Source organism: Topomyia yanbarensis, chromosome 2, assembly GCF_030247195.1.
Source record: "Topomyia yanbarensis strain Yona2022 chromosome 2, ASM3024719v1, whole genome shotgun sequence".
NCBI lineage: Eukaryota > Metazoa > Arthropoda > Insecta > Diptera > Culicidae > Topomyia > Topomyia yanbarensis.
In genome coordinates this window covers 147,571,100-147,590,786 of record NC_080671.1, presented here as the reverse complement: position 1 = coordinate 147,590,786, position 19,687 = coordinate 147,571,100, and the positions used below count along the sequence as shown (strand labels likewise).

At 39.5% G+C, this 19,687-nt stretch overlaps 1 protein-coding gene across 4 annotated transcripts in view; it reads left to right on the top strand.

The window, feature by feature from the left end:
* The window catches only part of LOC131681668 (cyclic nucleotide-gated cation channel subunit A), a 651,507-nt gene that overhangs the window by 421,499 nt on the left and 210,321 nt on the right, over positions 1 to 19,687 (top strand). For 3 of the 4 annotated variants that reach the window (XM_058962618.1, XM_058962617.1, XM_058962616.1), the window contains exon 2: positions 14,432 to 14,702. The exons of the other annotated variant lie outside the window; for it this stretch is intronic. In XM_058962618.1, coding sequence (XP_058818601.1) covers positions 14,655 to 14,702 — 48 coding nt within the window. In that variant the 5' untranslated portion in view covers positions 14,432 to 14,654. The remainder of the gene's footprint in view (positions 1 to 14,431; positions 14,703 to 19,687) is intronic. 4 annotated transcript variants of the gene reach the window in all.

The window sequence follows — 19,687 nt, the reverse complement described above, 5'->3', positions numbered from 1 at the left end:
AGCATTCGAATGCGTGGTGTTATGAATAAATAATGTTTAACGCATGGTTTATATTATGGTACGGGTTTTCTCAAGTAATTCTTTCGAGATTTATTACCACTTGTACAGCCATTCTAACGAGGAAGAGCTGTTCTGCAAGCAGATTAAATACACTGCTACTATGACTCATTCACTTAGAAGTGACGCACGCTTCGTAGTAAGCTATCCGGTTCGTGTTGTGATTTTTCGGAACACTGTTGATCAACAATCTGAAGGCCAATGAAAATTTTTCATGAATATCATTTCAAAATCTCATATTAGATTATACTTTTCGTTTCGTTTTGTAATATTACTATGAATCACGTTCAATTTAATTCTTAATTTTTTGGTCGGCTTTAGACAATACTGATAAATAAATGCAAAAAACATAGTTTCCGTGTATTTCAATTATTAACATGACGTAGTTATAGTATAATTGAACACAACAAATATACCCAGTAGTTTGTATCGAATCAAAAACGAACCCAATCATCTAAACACCGTGTCGGTCTTACCCCACCCAAAAACTGTCGGTCTTACCCCAACTACGCACATTTTTGTTGAATGCTCAATTTACAGTATTGAAATACTCAAACTTGTCTTCAATACACACAAATAACGATATGGAGAGTAGAATAGAATGTGTGACAAAAAAATTGGTCATTTTCAAAGGTTTTGTGTTATTAAAACCTTAAAATGTATCAACTAAAAATAACATCCAAAAGCGCATCAACTTTGCTTTCGCTTGTTTTGTTTGTTTTGTTGACGTTTATTGAACCCATATGACATCGATGTGTATCGAAATGCCTAAAATAATCGTACTAAGTAATAATATCCTGTCATTATTGTATGATTTAAAATTTGATATCTGGGAAAAGTCGTGGGGTGTCGGGCTTACCCAGGGTGTCGGACTTGTCCCGCGTTCCCCTACAGCGTAGGCTTTAGCTATAACGGAAGAGTGATGTGCGGTAAAGCGTAGCTTACAGTCGAGAATGACACCAAGGTCCATGACGGATACGACTCGTTCTACAGGAGCAGAACACATTGAGTATTCGAACTTAATTGGAGTATGTACTCGTGTAAAAGTGATTGTGCTACATTTTTGAATATTCACACTCATTCCGTTTCTGTCGCTTCAGTCAGTGATCCTATCGACGTCCATTTGCAATGCACAACAGTCTACCATAGCTTTCGGGAAGTCGATGTACACCGCATCGATCTGTTGTCGTTTTTTCCAATATATCAATCAGTGACGATACGTAGCTCATCAGATTTGTAGTTGTCGAGCGCTTTTGTACAAAACCATGCTGGTTTAAAGTGATGATGTGTTTTAACGATAACATCTAACAACATACAAGCTTAAGATTGAAATTCCTCTATAATTGGTGACATCATGTACGTTGCCTGTTTTGTGGATTGGAATTATCAAAGCTTCCTTCCACTTCGTGGGGAAAACATTTTCAGCAAGAGAGCGATTGAATAATAGAGATGCTGTTAGCGCCAAAGATAAAGAGCAATTCTTGATGAACGATGGTTGTAGCCCGTCGGACCCCGGGCCCTTGGAACTGTCAATCCCCCGAAGATTAATATGTACCTGATGTTCGGTGAATGATGTTGCAGGCAAATTCAGAGTGAACATTGGTAAACTACTCAAGTACGATTCAGACAAAGGTTGTGAGTTATTACTTAGCACGTTTTGAAAGAATGACGAGAATAGATTTGCCGACTCCGCTGGCGACGTTGATGTCCTGTGTCGATAGTTGACGCATTCCGGGATTCCACCGGAGCACGTTTTGTTCCGCAGATAAGACCAAAACTACTTTGGGTTGTCCTTCATGCTGCATTCAATTCGGGAAACATATGAGCGAAAGTATGTTCCATTCACGAGCTCGAATTGGCGTTCTAATTCCCGAACGAACGTTTCGCCTCTTGTTCTAAAAAATCGTTTTCGAGCCTTCTTGAGACGATTTCGAAGATTTCGTAACTCAGCATTTCACCAAGATCGTTTGTTATCCGGGCGGTGCGTGCGTTTCCTCCTAGGCACAAGCAAGGATGCTAAATGCCTACCTTTTCTGCCAACATTCTCATTTCTCATATGGTCGGTGTTAGGTCAGACCGGACTAAGTGGCAGTGCATTGATTTCGAGAAAAACGCGTTTAAAGTTTAAATCGCAGCATCCTTTATATTATAATTGGAAAATATTTTTTGCCATAATTTTTGTTAATTGTTTCATATTTCAAATTTGGTAAAAGTGGAATGTAGATGAAGAAATTCTTTATCCAGTGCTATCATTAACTCATTTTTTGATTTGCGACTTAGTCCGGTCTGACTTAACACCGACCATATGACGCTGCTGTCGTTCGCTAGTGCAGGACGCCCAGCGCTGTACGGCAGTCTGTAAGCAAAGCAGTAACATGACAAAAAATACTGCCCCCAGTACAGCCACCAGACGCGAGCGGTACAGCTTCTATAACCTTATTTTACACCTTTTAATATTTTTTATCTATTCAATATTTTTAATCACAAACGACGACAATGAATGCGGGTCGTTTACGCCACGACCGGCATCAAGGCTTTCGTGTGCAGGCCTCTCCCTTTGACTATGCAGAGAAAAGTGTACAAAGCGAGAGAATAAACTTTACTAAGCCACACTCTCACCGAGCAGTCGGAGTACAGCAGCAAAATAAAAATGTATTCTACTGCTGTACGGAAAAATGTACTCGGTTTGGCTACCGTTCTGGCAATTTTTTCAAACCCGAACCCGACCTGAACCCGAGAGCTTCAAAATTGAAAAACCCGAACCCGCCCTGAGCCCGAAATTTTAAAATATGAAAAACCCGAACCCGACCCGAGCCCGAACATTTTAAAATTGAAAAACCCGAACCCGACCCGAGCCCGAGAATGAAAATTTTGTAAAACCCGAGCCCGACCCGAACCCGATTATTTCAAAATTTAAAAACGCGAACCCGACCCGAACTAGAGAATTTATAATTTGAGGAACCCGATCAACAAAAGATCCCGAATTTTTTTAATTTTATGCACCCGAGCTGGATCCAAGGCTCATCTAAGAATTATAGAATCTCTCGAACTTGAAGTAGCACCATACGCATCCAGTTATTTGAGCCTATGGCAAAAGGAAATACTGGCGAGGGGAATTCGCATTTATATGTACTATTATTGAACGCAAATTTGTAATGTTCTGAGAAATTCATAAATCGTCAATATCTTAACCGGAAAGTAGGATTAATTAAGCTATGGCAATTGGCAATTTGTATTCGACAGTTTACACGATGTCACCCGCGTTACTGGTTGGTACGATCAAACTTGTGTCGATGAGTGTCAATCAAGATTCTCCGACGCGTTCTTGGTGTCACATCATTTGCTAGTACGGTATACGCGCCAGTAGGGATGCTTCGACATCTCCAATGGAGTTCTTGGAACGAATCCAAACTTCTACAAATCCGCTAATGGCTTGAACAGAGCACACCATATTTTACGGTGAATTCCTCAAGATCGTGGAAATTCGTAAATTTTCTTGGAGGAATGCGGATTATGCAACGGCCCAGCCCGGGAACAATCTGACAGAAAGTTCTTGTTTCATATATGTACCACTGATTTGATAGTGGTACTAGTATACCATTATCATATGAGTGTTATCGTTAGTCATGATCTCTTCTTTACGATCCCATGATCGTAAAAATATAATGTGTTCTGTTCAAGCTATTAGCGGATTTTGTATTGCCTTTTTCAAAAAGTTGCTCAATTTGAGCCACCATGATGCCATCAAAGCACCACCAAATTTGTGAGTTCAATATATGGAATAGATCGCAACTATGCTTAGAATATATACAAATTTTGCTGCATTTAAATTTAATTATGTTTCTGTTAACAATATAAATAGTTAAATCTTAATGTACGATTATAATTCAATATGTATCAAAAAGCAACTGCTATTTATAGTATTCGCGACACTTTCGAAAACTTTTCGAATGCTTGCGATTTTGACTTGGTTTATTGATGATTATCATGAAAAGTAAATCGCATAGAGATTTTAGATGCAAAACATGAATGCTCTCTCATGAAACCTCGTTTAAAAAATTAAAATAATTCGGGCAGTCTGAAGAGAATCCGAAGAGATTAAATTTTATATATGGATAAAAAATACATTATTCGACCACCAGAATAAATTACGAATTTTAACGATTCAAAGGTGGTAAAATTTAGTGCGGTTATATGTGTCATCCATTCGTATCACGAAGTAAAGTTAATTACTACACAAACATACTGGGTGTGCGTCAAGAAATGGTTGGGTGTTATCTGTTGAAAGCCCGAACCCGACCCGAATTTGAAAATTCCAAATTCGAAAAACCCGAACCCGAAAGTTTAAAATTTCAAAAACCCGGACCCGACCCGAACCCGATAAATTCAAATTTGAAAACCCGAAACTCGCTCCGAACCCGAGCAGTTCAAAGTTACAGAACCCTACCCGAAACCCATCGGGTTCGGGTCGGGTCCGGGTTTCGGGTCCAAAAACCCGAACCCGACCATCTCTACTGTGTGACTTGTGCAAATGTAAATATACCGAAAAAAATGTAGTTTACCGGTACCGTTGGCATCCCTGGGCACAAGTTGTTGAAATATTGATTCCAGTTCGTGATAAAATCTATTCACAGATTCATCCAGAGTACCTAGCGTTAATATCTCAACCCAATTTATTCGTGAAATTACAGTGTTTAATTCATCATAATCGCATTGATTGAAATCGTAGAATAAATCAACATCGTCATTCATAGGCACGGGAAACACAGCGTCAACTTTCAACACAAACGGATTGTGGTGATGATCTAATTTCATTAACGGTAAGGGTGGCTCCAATACTTCGCATCCACCAGTGTTACTAACAAACGCTAAATCAAGCAACCTGCCATTCTCGTTCGTCAAATAGTTCACTTGTTGTAGGCCAGAAGCGATCATGGTTTCGACTAACAAAATTTCATGTTCCGAGGAGGCATTTATTGGAAGAAAACATCCAACTTCGTCATCGTATCTCCAACATAGCTGAGGTAAATTATAGTCGCCTAAAACCACCACCCTATCGTTGGTACCAATTTGATCGTACAGTCGATTGACACAGGCAGCATGCTGCCTGTGTACATGCTCATACAAAGCGAGATCAGAATTCGGTGGTAGGTTAGGTTATTACAAAATGTCTATTCTACAACTTTCTAGAAGACACCTACGTCCTATCTCTCTCTCCATTTAAAAGTTAGTGTTGGAGGTCTCTATGCTGTGAAATGTGGAACTAACTGTTTTCAGCCAAAATATGGCCATCTCATATATTACCATTTTTCCGAACATACGAGTTTGCTAAACTCAACCATTTTTACGCAAAACAAATAAGTTCGTTAATATCGAGTTTTGAACCGCCATCGAGCGCTGTTAGACCCCGTGTAAAACTATTGCGACATCACTTTGTTAAAAGTTTAATAATTTTTCCTGTTCGAGTCGGATCGCTTGTACTCTTCGACAAAGTTGTAGACAACAGAATTATCTTCACTTTTGGTGATAATCTGGTGTATACAGTGCCACCTAGCGGCGAAAATGTGAGCAAGTGGGTTTTCTCCATGTTAATTGTCGAAAAACCCCGTACTAGCTTCAAGCACGTTGGTCCGGTAGCTAGACTTGTTCCATTTGGCTCAAATTTAGAGCAGACACTCCTGGTGGGACTAGAAATCGACTCAGGGGTAAGCCGGTAGAATTTTCAAAAATTTGATTTTTTTCTGGGCAAACTACTCGGCACCTTGTGGATTGAAAATTATTACCGAGTGTAACTGCACATTGTTTTTCGAAAACAAGAAGGAATATGATAATAAATAGCGTTTTCTGTTTGTCTCTAGTACGACAGGATCTGTTTTTATAAGCATTTAAAAAAATTACATTGTCAATTATGAAAATAGTGCAGTGCAAAGTGGTCCAGGAAGCGAACTTAGCAGGAAACAATCTACAAAAAATAAACAGATTGAACTGAAGTTCTTTTCTACTATAATAACTAGTGCTTGGAAGATTTTTTTTAGTCTAAAGTTTCATTTGAAACAGCTCGATGGGTTAGCACAACTGAGCCGTGAGTCTTTTATTTTTTTACAATAGGTAAAAAAAATAATTAAGAATGTCGGTCTGCCAGATCTTGTTGACGCAGTTTGCTGCTGCGTGTTGAGATATTTTTCCTTGGCGGTGAAGCCGCTTGGGGGTCATTCAGTCTGCCTTCTCTCGCGTTATCGTTCCCGTCCATGTCGTCATCGGTACTGCTTTCTTGCTGTTCACGAACAGAGGTTCTTATTTGTTTCTTGTTCTTACGGGTCGCTTTTGTATATCCGTCTTCATCGGTATTTGCTTCTTTTTTGGCGATGCTAGTTGTTGGTTTGGGAGCGGTTGTCGTGGTCGTTGTACTTGCATTATTGGTTATTTGGATCGTTGCTTTTGGTTTATCTGAAGGTGTCGGTGGCTGCTTGTTAGGCTTGTTGGATGTAGTAGATGAGTTTTGACTAGTTGCTTCGGCGCATGTTTTTCCGTAGTGGGCTGTATGGTTACAGAATTGGCATGTTGGTGTCTGCCCGGGATATGTGATTAGCGTTGTTTGCTTATAGGTCACTCCATCCTTCGGAGATTTGCATTCGATAGTCATGTAAGAAAGTATTGATTCAGTCACTCGCATCCTCACAATACGAACGCCGTTGGGAATGCCGGTGAAAAAATTTCTCCAGGTGTCATTCGTAATAGATTCTACTTTTCCATATTGCGACATGATTCGTTTGATGAAATCTTCCTTCGTTCGCGGGGCCAAATCATGGATACGCACGTCCACCATGTCGTTTTCCATATGCACGGGGATCTTGATTCTGGTGTTATTAAATTCGACCTCGTGTTGCATGTTGTTCTTTGCAATGAAGTTTTCGGCCTGTGCTAAGCTTCTAAACGTGATCAAAACACAGTTTTTAACGTGATGTAGCTGAACGTACGTAACTTCAGCGAGATTAAGCTTAATTTTCACTTTAACTAATTGTTCCACTTCCTGAACTGTGGGTCTAACACGAGTTTTATTAAAGTTGATCGAAATCGTGTTATCCCGAGGACAGGCCCTTTTGTTTAATTTGGAAAACTCATTTCACTCCGCTTCCAGGGGCAACGATACAATTTGTATGGGCTCTACCCCATTTGGCATAATGTGATATGGCATAATGCCATTTGGCATAATGTCATATGGCATAATGGTTATTTGGCATAATGGTTATTTGGCATAATAGTCAGTTGGCATAAAGGTGACTTGGCATAATGGCAATTTGGCATAATGACCATTTGGTATAAAGACCATTTGGCATAACGCCATTTGGCATAACACCATTTGGCATAAAGCCATTTGGCATAACGCCATTTGGCATAATTCTATTTGGTATATTTTTGTATTTGGCAAAATGAACATTGGATTAACGACAAGCTAGCATCTACTTATGTAAATTTCAAATAGAAATTTTGACAATCTTTCTATTTAAGAACAGCTCATGTTTAAAAGAAGGGAAAATCATCAATGATTTATACCGAACTATCTAGTCTGTACTTATCCTAATTATTGAAAGATAAATGACAAACTTTACTGAAAATTCATCCTTCTTTTAATTATGAGCTGTTCTTTAATGCGAAAGTTTGCAAATTCCTAATTTCATATTTCCACAATTTATGACATCTTACTCAAAGCAAATTTTACTTTTAAAATCCTTGTGTAAATAAATTCAGTAAACTAAGCATTTGTTCTGGTTCTGTTTCTTTCAATAGTTTATGTGCAAATTAAAACAAGATAAATTATATTCAATGATTTTATTCGTATAAACCGTCATAGGGATTAGAAAACTTAATTAAAAAAATCATCTTTGTTGCGAGCCCAGATTTGCTGCTATTGCTTGAAGATAATTAATAGTAAATTTTGTAAGTTCGTAACATTTTTGTACAGTTTCGCATCAATTATCTGATCTTTGGTACGACGCTTCTTCTCGGAGGTTAGTGACATATGCGCCAAGATTTGTGAAGCGATAAAATTTTCCTCTAGTTTCAGTTCTTCGATGATATGCATCAGACCAGCACTGCGACCCACCAGACGACTCCAATGACCATTATCATTAAAAATAGAATTTTTATTTTTGATGCCAGATGTCTTTAAGGTGCATGACTTGCCGTCGAGATTTGATGCAAACTAAAAAAAAAATTGACCAAAATTTACTTTTTCCGATTTTGGCACATTTTTGTCTTTCTCATATAGAAAGGTTATGAAATTACTCTGAAAACCGTCAACCTAATCCTAATATTTTTTTTTGGCTGGCATAAGGTTTCTGGATTTTAACAGGGGCGTAGTTGAAGGTATACGGAGAGGGGTTACCCCCCCCCCCCCTCTACTGTTCACTCCCCTCCCTTTAAAATCCCCTTAAATCACCCCTCAGACCAACACCCCACCCAGCTCCCAACCCTCTTTAAACCACCACCATATTACAAAGCATACCAAATTAAGCTGGGGAGTCGTTCGTTCGTGGGATTTTCGCCCTCCTCACACACCCACCCCCGCATGACAAAATGAGCTAGCAAGCAGATAACATTGAACTAATGCTGATTAGACTAATTAAGTATGATATTTTTTTTTTGTTTCAAGTGTTTCACCGTCGACACGTATCTCATCAAGTTCGTGGCTGGCAAGCCATTGTGTATAAGTGCAAAGTGTACTATGAATGTAATAGACATTTCCACAATTATGTTGAAAATAACCTGCCACCAAGCCGTATTTTTTGTAGAGATGAGAATGGCACAATTGAACCGCTAGGTGGGTTAAAACAGGTTTTTTTGTATGTATTAAAATAGTTTTCATTTTTGTTGAAAATCTGCAACAAACGACTTTGTTGGATATATTTCCACCAGTTCATGCTAAAATGAAAAAAAAAAAAAACATCCATCATGCCTTGAACCAGGGAACTCTTCGGCAAACGCATTGATAAGAGCCTTTCCAAATTTGTTAAAATCACTTCTGGATGCAATTCAACGTCGATCTCATCAGCAATTTCGATAAGCTTAGACAATACTGCTCTATAGAGAGATTCTGATTTGCTTGTCATTGGAGCAAACACCAAAGGGAAGGTGCAGTGCTCCCCTCGATAGTAAAACGCAGACGAAATAAACTAGTCGAATGTATTGTAGACCAGGTTTATCTTTCCTGGACCGTCAATCACCATTCTCCCTGCACTCATAACGCATAGGCATTCTCTTTATTTGCGCACATTCAATAAATGCTGGGTGCTAATTGGTTATGCCAAATCACCCTTATGCCAAATGACATTATGCCAAATGGCATTATGCCAAATGACCATTATGCCAAACGGTATTATGCCAAATGACCATTATGCTAAATAACCTTTATGCCAAATGACTATTATGCTAAATGACTATTATGCCAAATGGTCATTATGCCAAATGGTCATTATGCCAAATAGCATTATGCCAAAAGGCATTATGCCAAATGACATTATGCCAAATGGGATAGAGCCATTTGTATGTGCACTGATATAGAACAATAGCTAGCTTGATTCACTGGTGCCTATAGCCTGCTATAGCGTAGCGATTTTTTGCTTCTGCTTTGTGCGACGTCAGAAGATAGATTCTAGTGCTTGAAAGATATATCACGAAGTTTTTTTTTCAAGATAAAAGTACAGCTCCCAAGTACCAATTTTGGTTATATTGAAGTTTTATAGCGTTTAATAAAACTAATATTTAAAACCTCCCATGCTAACTTTATGGTCTTATGTACCTCCTACAGGCTGCTATAAACCCATGTTATGACAAATTGGCCCAGTTTTATTGTAATCAGTAGAACTTGTTATGCAAACTATCATAGGAGTAATAGGTTTATTACAGTTCAATTCTACTCTTTAGGTGTGATATTAAACCAACAGCATAAAACCTTCTCCTGACATAGCAGTGTGGAAAACCACTATATGAGCGCTATTAAACCATCATAAAACTGTGTAAAGTCTTCCTGAAGAAGTCCATAAAACTTCGTATGCTATCCATGTTAAAACTTTCAGTTTTAACCTAAATTTTTTCACTGATTAGATGTATTCAATAAAATTTTATCGTGGTTTTATTCCTTAACATCGCACGATGCCAATTATCGAACAAAATGCCATATTGTAAGGTATACATTTTTTCAGAATAGTGAATAAAAGAACTTTATTGTTGTTCATAACACATCCATGCGTGTTTGAAGGATTTATGGTGAAACATCATGAAAGAGCAATGCAAAATAAATGCGCCCCATGAATTCTACTAAAAAGAGCATTCGGTAGAGTAAGGTGGGGCAGTGCGCACCTAACAGTTTTCGTAAAATAACTATTGGTAGAAAAGCACTAGAAAATCGGCATGATTACAAATTAATACTCTCATCACATATCTTCAAAACGTAATACTAGATATCTCTTGGTTTTGCTTGTAATCCGAGAAATAGTTATTTTCTTATGAATACTCAAATGCGCACTTTTGCCCCATGGTCGGGGCAAGAGTGCGCATAGCACGGGGCAAAAGTGCGCACAGCTTAAATAGCCGATTTATTTCCGCCCATAAATTAAACTAATCAATTTTAGAATATCCATCCCCTCTTACTCTTCCTTCATAACTAAAAAGTACCCCTCCCTCTGCCTCGGTTGATGTTGTTCAGTTTTCCATTATGTTGAAAAAACTTGGATTTTTCATCTTTTAGACAACGTGGTTCATGATTAAACTGTCACCCCTGGTAACATCATTATTTGTCATAGTTGGGTAGATCACTACAAGAATTCTTGCGAATATGCTATTTATATTGGAAATACATCTTTATTTACATATTTATAGTTTTTTGGTTCTTTTTTAATTACTCTGAGCTGTCGGCACTCTATATTTTTCCTTGGAACCAGTTATGCTGATGTTTTTGTTCCTAAACCGCTGTCAGTCGTGATTTGACCGGTGAGCTCGTTCAATTTTTATATAAAATGCTTCACTCGCGTCTTTTGATTTGGGGCGGATATGCTATGCGCACTTTTACCCCACTGTCAGTTTTTTAACTTATTCAATTGTTACGAAAATTACTGAATTTTTTTCATCAAATCAAATATATCTCGCAACGAACCATATGTTGAAGATTTTTAGGGTACTGTAGTATTATAGATCCTGATTTATTCAAACAGCCAATTTATGATTCCCAAAATTCAAAAAATAATATCAAATCAGCGAAAAATAGTCCTTCCCCTTAATTTCAAGCCACTATATTCAAACCTTTCATGCTTATGTGTGCGATTAGTTGACTTAATGATACACTAAATCCATACAGAGTTACCAAGTTCTAGCGCTTGTGTGCTTCTAAAAGTCCTATGCGCACTTTTGCCCCACGCGCACTTTTACCCCACCTTACTCTAATATTTTTCTGCAAATATTGAAACAACACTTAACCAAGTTTTAGTAAAAAATGTTAAATGTTTTGTTAAAAAGTGCAGATTCTTTCAAAAAATGTCTCAAAACGTTTGATTCCACCCTTCATACGAACAAGAAGGCGTATATTTGAGAAATTTTACTTTGCAATTTGCTATTTTTGCTTCAAAGCGACATTTTCTTTTAATAAAACTTGGTATACTTGAATAATTCTTTCATAAGACAATTCCTCCTAAAACGGTCATAACTGAGCAATTCATATAGCAAGCGTGTTTATCATGGCACTTCTGCATCTATTGTTGTATGAGTGACAAGTTTTATGCTGGGCTAAATCACAGTTTGCAGGTTTTGATTATTTTGACAGTGGCTTTGTCCAGGATGGTAAATGAAAGGTGGGGGTTTTACTATGTAACGGTGCGGTTGTCAAATTTGAGTAGCGCAATAGATTAAAATAAACACACTGAATACTCGCCATCTCTATAGTGTGTTCTGTCAGTGTCATTCCAATCGAGCACGTGATTTGTCAATAGTCCTCGTTCGATAAAGATTCGCAGATATTTTCTTCAAATTGTGTACCGAAATCTAAGGACAGATCTCTTGAGATGCATTTTTAAAAATCAATATTTACTTTCCATCAAAATAGAAATTTGAAATGCATTTTGCGTTGCGTGTAAGACGTCAAAGCCCTGCCACAAACTAACTCTACTCCAACAAAGTTTCGAACGAAGTAGATCAGTGTAAGACGCTTGTTGAATGTTTTGGCAAAAGAGTGAAAGTTGATGCAATAATGGAAATGAAATGCGTTTTTTCAAATTGGATTCAAATTTCCGAACAGAAAGCAATATCGAAATTGATCGTAGAAACGATGAATTTTCAACAGTTTTATTTGTTAACAACAACTTTTCTTGTAACATCAATGTACTTATGATGCAGTCCTTCATGCCTCCAAAATCTACAACGGAAAAACAATGTAAATCGATGTCGTAATTCTGTTGTGCATTTATATTCGGGTTGTTATGCATTTCTAGAGTGATCTGACCCTAGACCGAAATGCATTTGTATGAGCTTATTGTTTATAGTACTAAAACACAGATGGACTTCCTTTTTTGTAATATAATGCGAGACGTGGTTCTTAAAATTGTTGCAACGGCTGTTTTTGTCGGCAAAGTCATTTTTTCTAAACAGTCAAAAACCAAATCATTGCAACCCTCCCGGGTAATTTAACTATTGTAAGTGATGTATTCTTCATCACACCTAGAAATAATGAAAGTCCATTTATTACATTGCTGCTTTCAATATTAAAAATTACCATGCTCTTTGAATCTACCACCAGCTTTTATTTAATTATCAATAATGACATAATTTTCATAAATGATCTAATTTCGATTTTCACTTATTTTTCAAACGAATGTTATTTTATTAAATATGTTCTCTAGCATCAACATAAGTCACCAAATCGTAAACCGAAAAATGAAACAATTCAAGATTAATGAGCTTCTCGTGATTGACAACTGCATCAGCACGTACAAAAAAGCTCTCACCTTTATTTACCATCTTGATAATCATCCTGGAGAAACGAGAAAAACAAACCAATCCTCCTGTCAGCGGTTGTTCAGAGTTATTCTTAAGAGTTATTAACCTGCAAAGACGAAATAATCTTGACTTGGTTCGTCTTCTGCTTTGGGTCAAAAGAATTTGAGGGAAATCCATTTCCAAATGGTATTTTCGAATTTACTTATTTGCACTACAGTTCTAGGGGCAAACACTAGAAAATACCAGAATATTTTGAATAGAATTAAAGTAGATAATAAAAGTATTTAAAAATTCTGCTGTTGTACTTAATACTACGTTCACACTACAGAGTTAAAACACGTTATAATAATTAGCAACAAGAAAAATGTCATCAAGATAGCATTAAAACACGTTTTAACTCGTAGTGTGAACGTAGTATAAAAAGGTACTTAATGTAATTAATATCGATGTGTACATACTTAAAGTATTTAAAGTACATGTTGATGGTAATTAAAATATTTTGCGTATTTAAAGTACGAAGGCACTATACTTAAAATCGTTTCACTAATTCAAGTACAATGAATTTGACACGTACTGTTTGGAATCTTTGCGGTACTTAATGTACTTTATGGTACTTAATGGTATTTAAAGTAACTAATTATGTAAGACTTTTGGCACTGCGCCGTATTGAAGATTTAGTGCTTGCCCCTCGCTACAGTTACTATATTAAATGCAAGTAAACAGATTCGATCTTCTGACGACAATTTTATAACTCCTTAGTATAGCTCATGCCTTTCATAAGAGTAATTATTTTAAAGAGGTTTTAATATAGACATTCCAAAACCTGAATACGTGCAATCCTCTCAGATAAAACTGTCTTATAACTTAATTTCTTGTTGTATGTTAGTTTTATTCCAGTTTTAACAAAGTATTTAGAACCGTTTCACAACCACTATATAAACTTGTAACCTAAAGCTTTATCGTGGAAGTCATAACATAGTTTTATAGTGAAATTTAGGAACAAATGAAATGACAGCTGCATAAAACCATAATAATCACCGGTTTCAAAGATTCCTTCATAAAACTAGGATAAAACAATGATAAATTCCCGAGGCATTTTAATTGTTACTTGGACTTGATCCAAATCAGTTGCGAAAAAACTGAAAATGAGATAAATCGAAGAATTGGTTGCTGTGATACCGTGCACACTGCAAACGCTATAATATACAAGAGCTAACGATGGTCATAGTTTTTTATTATAACCAATCGAAAAAGTGGTTTGATGCATAAAAGAAAAGTTTTCTTAATGCTGATGAGAATTTCGCGACGCAATTCATTCTAAAAGTAAAACTAAAGCATACACATATTCTAAGGATCGTTATAAATATTTCCCATCCTACCTGAAAACCAGTTAGCAATGCAATCCAAAAGACCAAAGAAGATCAAGTTCCCAGTCCGCGAGTGTCCCTGTGTTGAACGATATGAGTAACCTTCGTGATCGAATCCAGTGACAAACATTCAATCAAAGTGAGTGACAAGGTACAAAACGTTTCGAATACCATCAGCAACCAGACACCGGCCGGCGTTGGTGCTGAAAGTGCATACTAAACAACTAGGAGCATTCGTCAAAAAGCATGGTCCAACGAATCGACTTGTCCGTCATCGGCGGAGAGAAAATTCTGGTAATGTATTGTTTATTTTGAAGTCCAATAAATGCTTGTTTTAAATTACACAGATTTGTTTTTTTCGGGTCAACGATTAAAATTATACCCATGAGTGAGAAACGTGAGCGAAAGAATTATGTAAAGGATAACCCCGTAGCTGCACAGTGTCGCCTAGCCGGACAAAACCTCAAAATTTTATTTTTGATTTTTCATGATTTAACATTTTTTGGTTCAGTGTATTCTTACCGATTAGTTGTTTACATAAATCGCTCCAACTATTTTTACTTTTTGACGAGATTTGTGAAGTTTTTATCGTTGTTTGTCGTGTTAATCGACTCAGTATTTTGTTTTTAACATTGTTATTGTGCAGTGTGAAAGTGTCTCCTGTTTGCTTTTGTGTTGCGAAAAAATCAGCGAAGAACGTAACTGAGTGAACTTCTGTGACTTAACCACCAAAACTTTCCACCGAATGCAGCGCCATCTACATTTCATTGTTCGCATTCTCAGATCGGCACGCATTATGGCAAGTGCATACGATCACTGCGCGAAAACCGTCAAATCGGATGACGACTTTATTGAATGTATGGGTTTTTGCAAAAATGTGGTACATATGCAATGTGGGAAACAACTTAACAAGCCGTTTTTGAAAAAACTTGCGGAAAACCCAAACTTATTTTGGATGTGCAATGAATGTGTCAAGCTGATGAAGTTTGCTCGCTTTCGCGACACCGTTTCTTCACTTGGATGTGTTATCGCTGCTATCGCTGGGAAAACGGATGACGTCTCTGCTGAACTAAAGGCCGAGTTATCCAAAAATAACCAGCAAATTTCGCGCCTGGCTAGAAAGGTTTCAACAGCTACTCCAGTCCGGCCAAACTCCGGTACATCTCGACCACCTCAGAAACGTCGTCGCGAGGATGACCCTGATCCGAGCAATATTCTTGTTGGTGGTCGAAAGCTAGTCGATAATAGCAACATTGTTGCGGTTCCACCTCCCGCGCCGTTGCTCTGGATGTATCTTTCCCGCTTTCATCCTAGCGTTAGCAAAGAGACTGTCGAAAAAATGTCAAAAGAAGGACTAAATTATAACGAGGAGATAATGGTTATTCCGCTTGTTAAAAAAAGGCATAGACGTCAGTACTTTGAACTTCATATCCTTCAAAGTTGGAGTTCACCCAAATGCAGCTCTTAATCCTGACACATGGCCGCAAGGCATACTGTTCAGGGAATTCGAAGACAGCCGTACCCAGAACATTTGGAGCCCGCCGACTGATTTTCCACCGCCTCCAGAAGAAGCATGTACCTCTCTAATGCAACCCGGCCCATCAATGGTCCTGCAGAGGACTCCGCAGCGATTGGCCATGCCACTATACCAAGCCACACCGCCCTTGTGAAGGAGTATCGATGCCGATCGCATACTGGGATGCAACGCAGTTGGTACTATGGAAGTCCTCGATCGCTACAGTCGAGCCCTTGCCGCCAGCGTTCATCAGTCGTCCCGGTCCTGTATGTGTGGGTGGGGAAAGGGTCTTCCAAGCCGCCTTTCTCGGCAAGTATTATAAAAATTGTAACGATACAACGGTTGAACCGATTCACGCTTCTAGCTCATCGTACGACTCTCGCCGCAAGCTGCTACCACCCCGCTCCTGCTCTCCGCATTCCGCCATCGGGTTCCAACGCATACTGGGACGCACCGCAGTTGGCACTATGGAAGCCCTCGATCCCCCGCCACAGTCGAGCACTTGCAGCCAGCGATCATCAGTCGTCCCGGTCCTGTGTGTGGGATGGGTGAAAGGGTCTTCCAACCTGCCGCAAATGGCAAGTATACATCTGTTCCGAACACTTCAAGCGCTGATGTATTCTTCGCTTCCAGTTTTTTGCCTTTTGCTCCGACATCTTGTTATCAGATGCCAACCATTTCTCTTGACGACGACGATAGTCGTATTTTGGGGCGCGACGCAGTTGATTCGGGATGCCTCGAATCCCTCACCACAGTCGACCAGGCGACCGTGAACCGTTCCGATACTGTTCGTGGGATTGACGAAAGGATCTTCCTACATGGCAACATGGCTTCGCTCTCTGCTGTACCTGATCCGTCCTCCAACAACATCGAGGTTTACTACCAGAATGTTCATCAACGGACAGCTATTTGCTCGCGACCACGGGTTGCTGTTACGACATTATCGCCTTGACCGAGACGTGGCTCGACAACCGTACTCTGTCTCGCCAGGTCTTTGGTTCAACATTTGATGTCTACCGCTGTGACCGCAATGCCCTCAACAGCCACAAGACATCAGGCGGTGGTGTGCTTATCGCCGTTCGCCGTGGTATAAAAGCCCGAGTGATCAACGATGACCGGTGGGCGAGCTCCGAGCAAGTGCGGATATCAGTGAAACTTGCCGATCGCAATCTGTTCCTGTGTGTTGTGTATTTTCCACCTGACAGAATTCGTGATTCCAGCCTGATCGATGTACATCTTTCCTCCGTTTCTTTTATCGCCTCGATCGCCGCCCCGTCTGATGATATCGTTATACTGGGCGACTTCAACTTACCTGGCTTGACGTGGTGCCAAGCAAGTAATGGTTTTCTACGATTGGATATCGAAAAATCTGCGCTTATTAACAATGCCAGTTGTATTTTGGACAACTACAGCAGCGCAACTCTTCGGCAAATTAATAATGTCACCAACGAGAATGGACGTACATTGGACCTCTGCTTTGTAAGTGCCCGAGACTGCGCTCCGTACTGCTGCACTGCACCGACTCCTTTAGTCAAGCAGGTGCGTCATCATCCCCCACTACATCTTGTGTTCGCTGGTAACCTAGGAGTTAATTTTGAAAACGTCTCAAGCTCTATCGTCTACGATTTTTAAAACGCTGACTACGACAGCATCGTTAGCACGCTGTTGGATATAAACTGGGACGAAAATATTAACAATGACGACGCGAACGAAGCAGCGATGACGTTTTGTAGTATTCTTAACTACCTTATCGACCGTCATGTACCAAAACGAACAATTAGTACCGATGAACACCCTCCCTGGCAATCAACCGTCCTTAGATGTTTAAAATCTGCAAAACGAGCTGCATTCAAAAAATTCTCGAAGCATAAGACACTTGCATTACGAAATCACTACTTTCAACTCAACCACGAATACAAACAACAAAGCAGACGCGCCTTTTTTAGACACCAGCGAAACGTCAAGCGTCAACTGAAATCCAAGCCCAAGTCGTTCTGGAAGTATGTTAACGAGCAGCGAAAAGAATCCGGTTTGCCATGTCGTATGTCGTTTAATGGAGTTTTAGGCGCTGACACTAAGGAAATTTGCCAACTGTTCTCCGACAAATTTTCAAGCGTTTTTTCCAACGAGCGCCTGCCACCACAATAAGTCGCTGCCGCCGCTAATTTAACTCCTTCTCTAGGACGAATCATCAACCGAATTTGTGTCGATAATGTTGCCATTCTTGCAGCAAATGCCAAACTGAAAGCATCTTGTTCCCCGGGTCCAGATGGTGTTCCCTCGATTTTTGTCAAAAAGGGCATCAGCGGTCTTCTTGAACCACTTCGGCGAGTCTTCGAGCTATCACTCACTACTGGTACATTCCCTTCCTGCTGGAAAGCAGCGCACATGGTTCCAGTTCATAAAAAAGGAAACAAATCGAACATTGACAATTATCGGGGAATCTCGTGCTTAAGTGCTGTATCAAAACTGTTCGAGTTGGTTGTGTTAGATCCTATTTTCTTTCACTGCAAACACTACATTGCAGATGACCAACACGGTTTCATGCCTAAACGATCGACAACGACAATCCTGCTCTCGTTCACAACATATGTAATGGATGGATTCGCTGACGGATTGCAAACCGATGCTATTTATATGGATCTATCTGCGGCCTTCGACAAAATCAACCATGATATTGCAATAGCGAAGTTGGACAAACTCGGCATTCATGGACAACTTCTGCGCTGGTTTCGTTCCTACCTCGATGGAAAGCAACTCCAAATCAGCATTAAGGACTGTCTATCTGCACCATTCTTCGCTACATCCGGCATACCACAAGGAAGCCATCTCGGTCCAGTAATATTCCTCCTCTACTTTAATGACGTCAATTTCACATTACAAGGACCCCGCCTTTCTTTCGCCGATGACATGAAAATTTTTCAACAAATACGGGATAAAACCGATGCCGAGCTTCTTCAGAGGGAACTGAACAGCTTTAGTACGTGGTGTGATCTAAACAGAATGGTTTTAAACCCGAGCAAATGCTCAATCGTTACGTTCACGCGGAAACGCCAACCGACTCAGTTTAACTACCATTTCTTCGGCTCGAGCATTCCAAGACACTCTCACATCAAAGATCTCGGAGTCATCATGGATTCGGCATTAACATTCAAACCACATACGTCATACATCGTGGATAAGGCATCACGACAGCTTGGGTTCATCTTCCGAATAGCGAAAAACTTCAGGGACGTATATTGTCTTAAATCGCTTTACTGTGCGTTGGTCCGCTCAACGTTAGAATATTGTTCAGCTGTTTGGAATCCGTACTACCAGAACGGGATTGACAGAATCGAGGCTGTCCAACGCAGGTTCATACGCTTCGCCCTTCGTCATCTCCCATGGCGAAACAGATTTCAGCTGCCGAGCTATGAAAACCGTTGCCAGCTAATACACCTCGATAAACTCAGCATTCGGAGGGACTGCTCTCGAGCCCTGTTCGTCTCGGACTTACTCTCTGTCAGAGTAGATTGCCCTACAATCCTCGGACGTCTGGATCTTCAAGCCCGCGTTCGAGCTCTACGCAATAACTCCCTTCTGCGAGTTCCGTTCAGGAGAACTAACTATGGTTGCCAGAGCTCTGTTACCGGACTCCAACGAATTTTTAACAGTGTGGCGACGGCCTTTGACTTCAACAGGACGCGGAATGCGATAAAAGTGAAAATGTTGTCAATACTAAAATGTTATTAGTTTAAGCAACCACCATTGGGGCTAAGGGGCC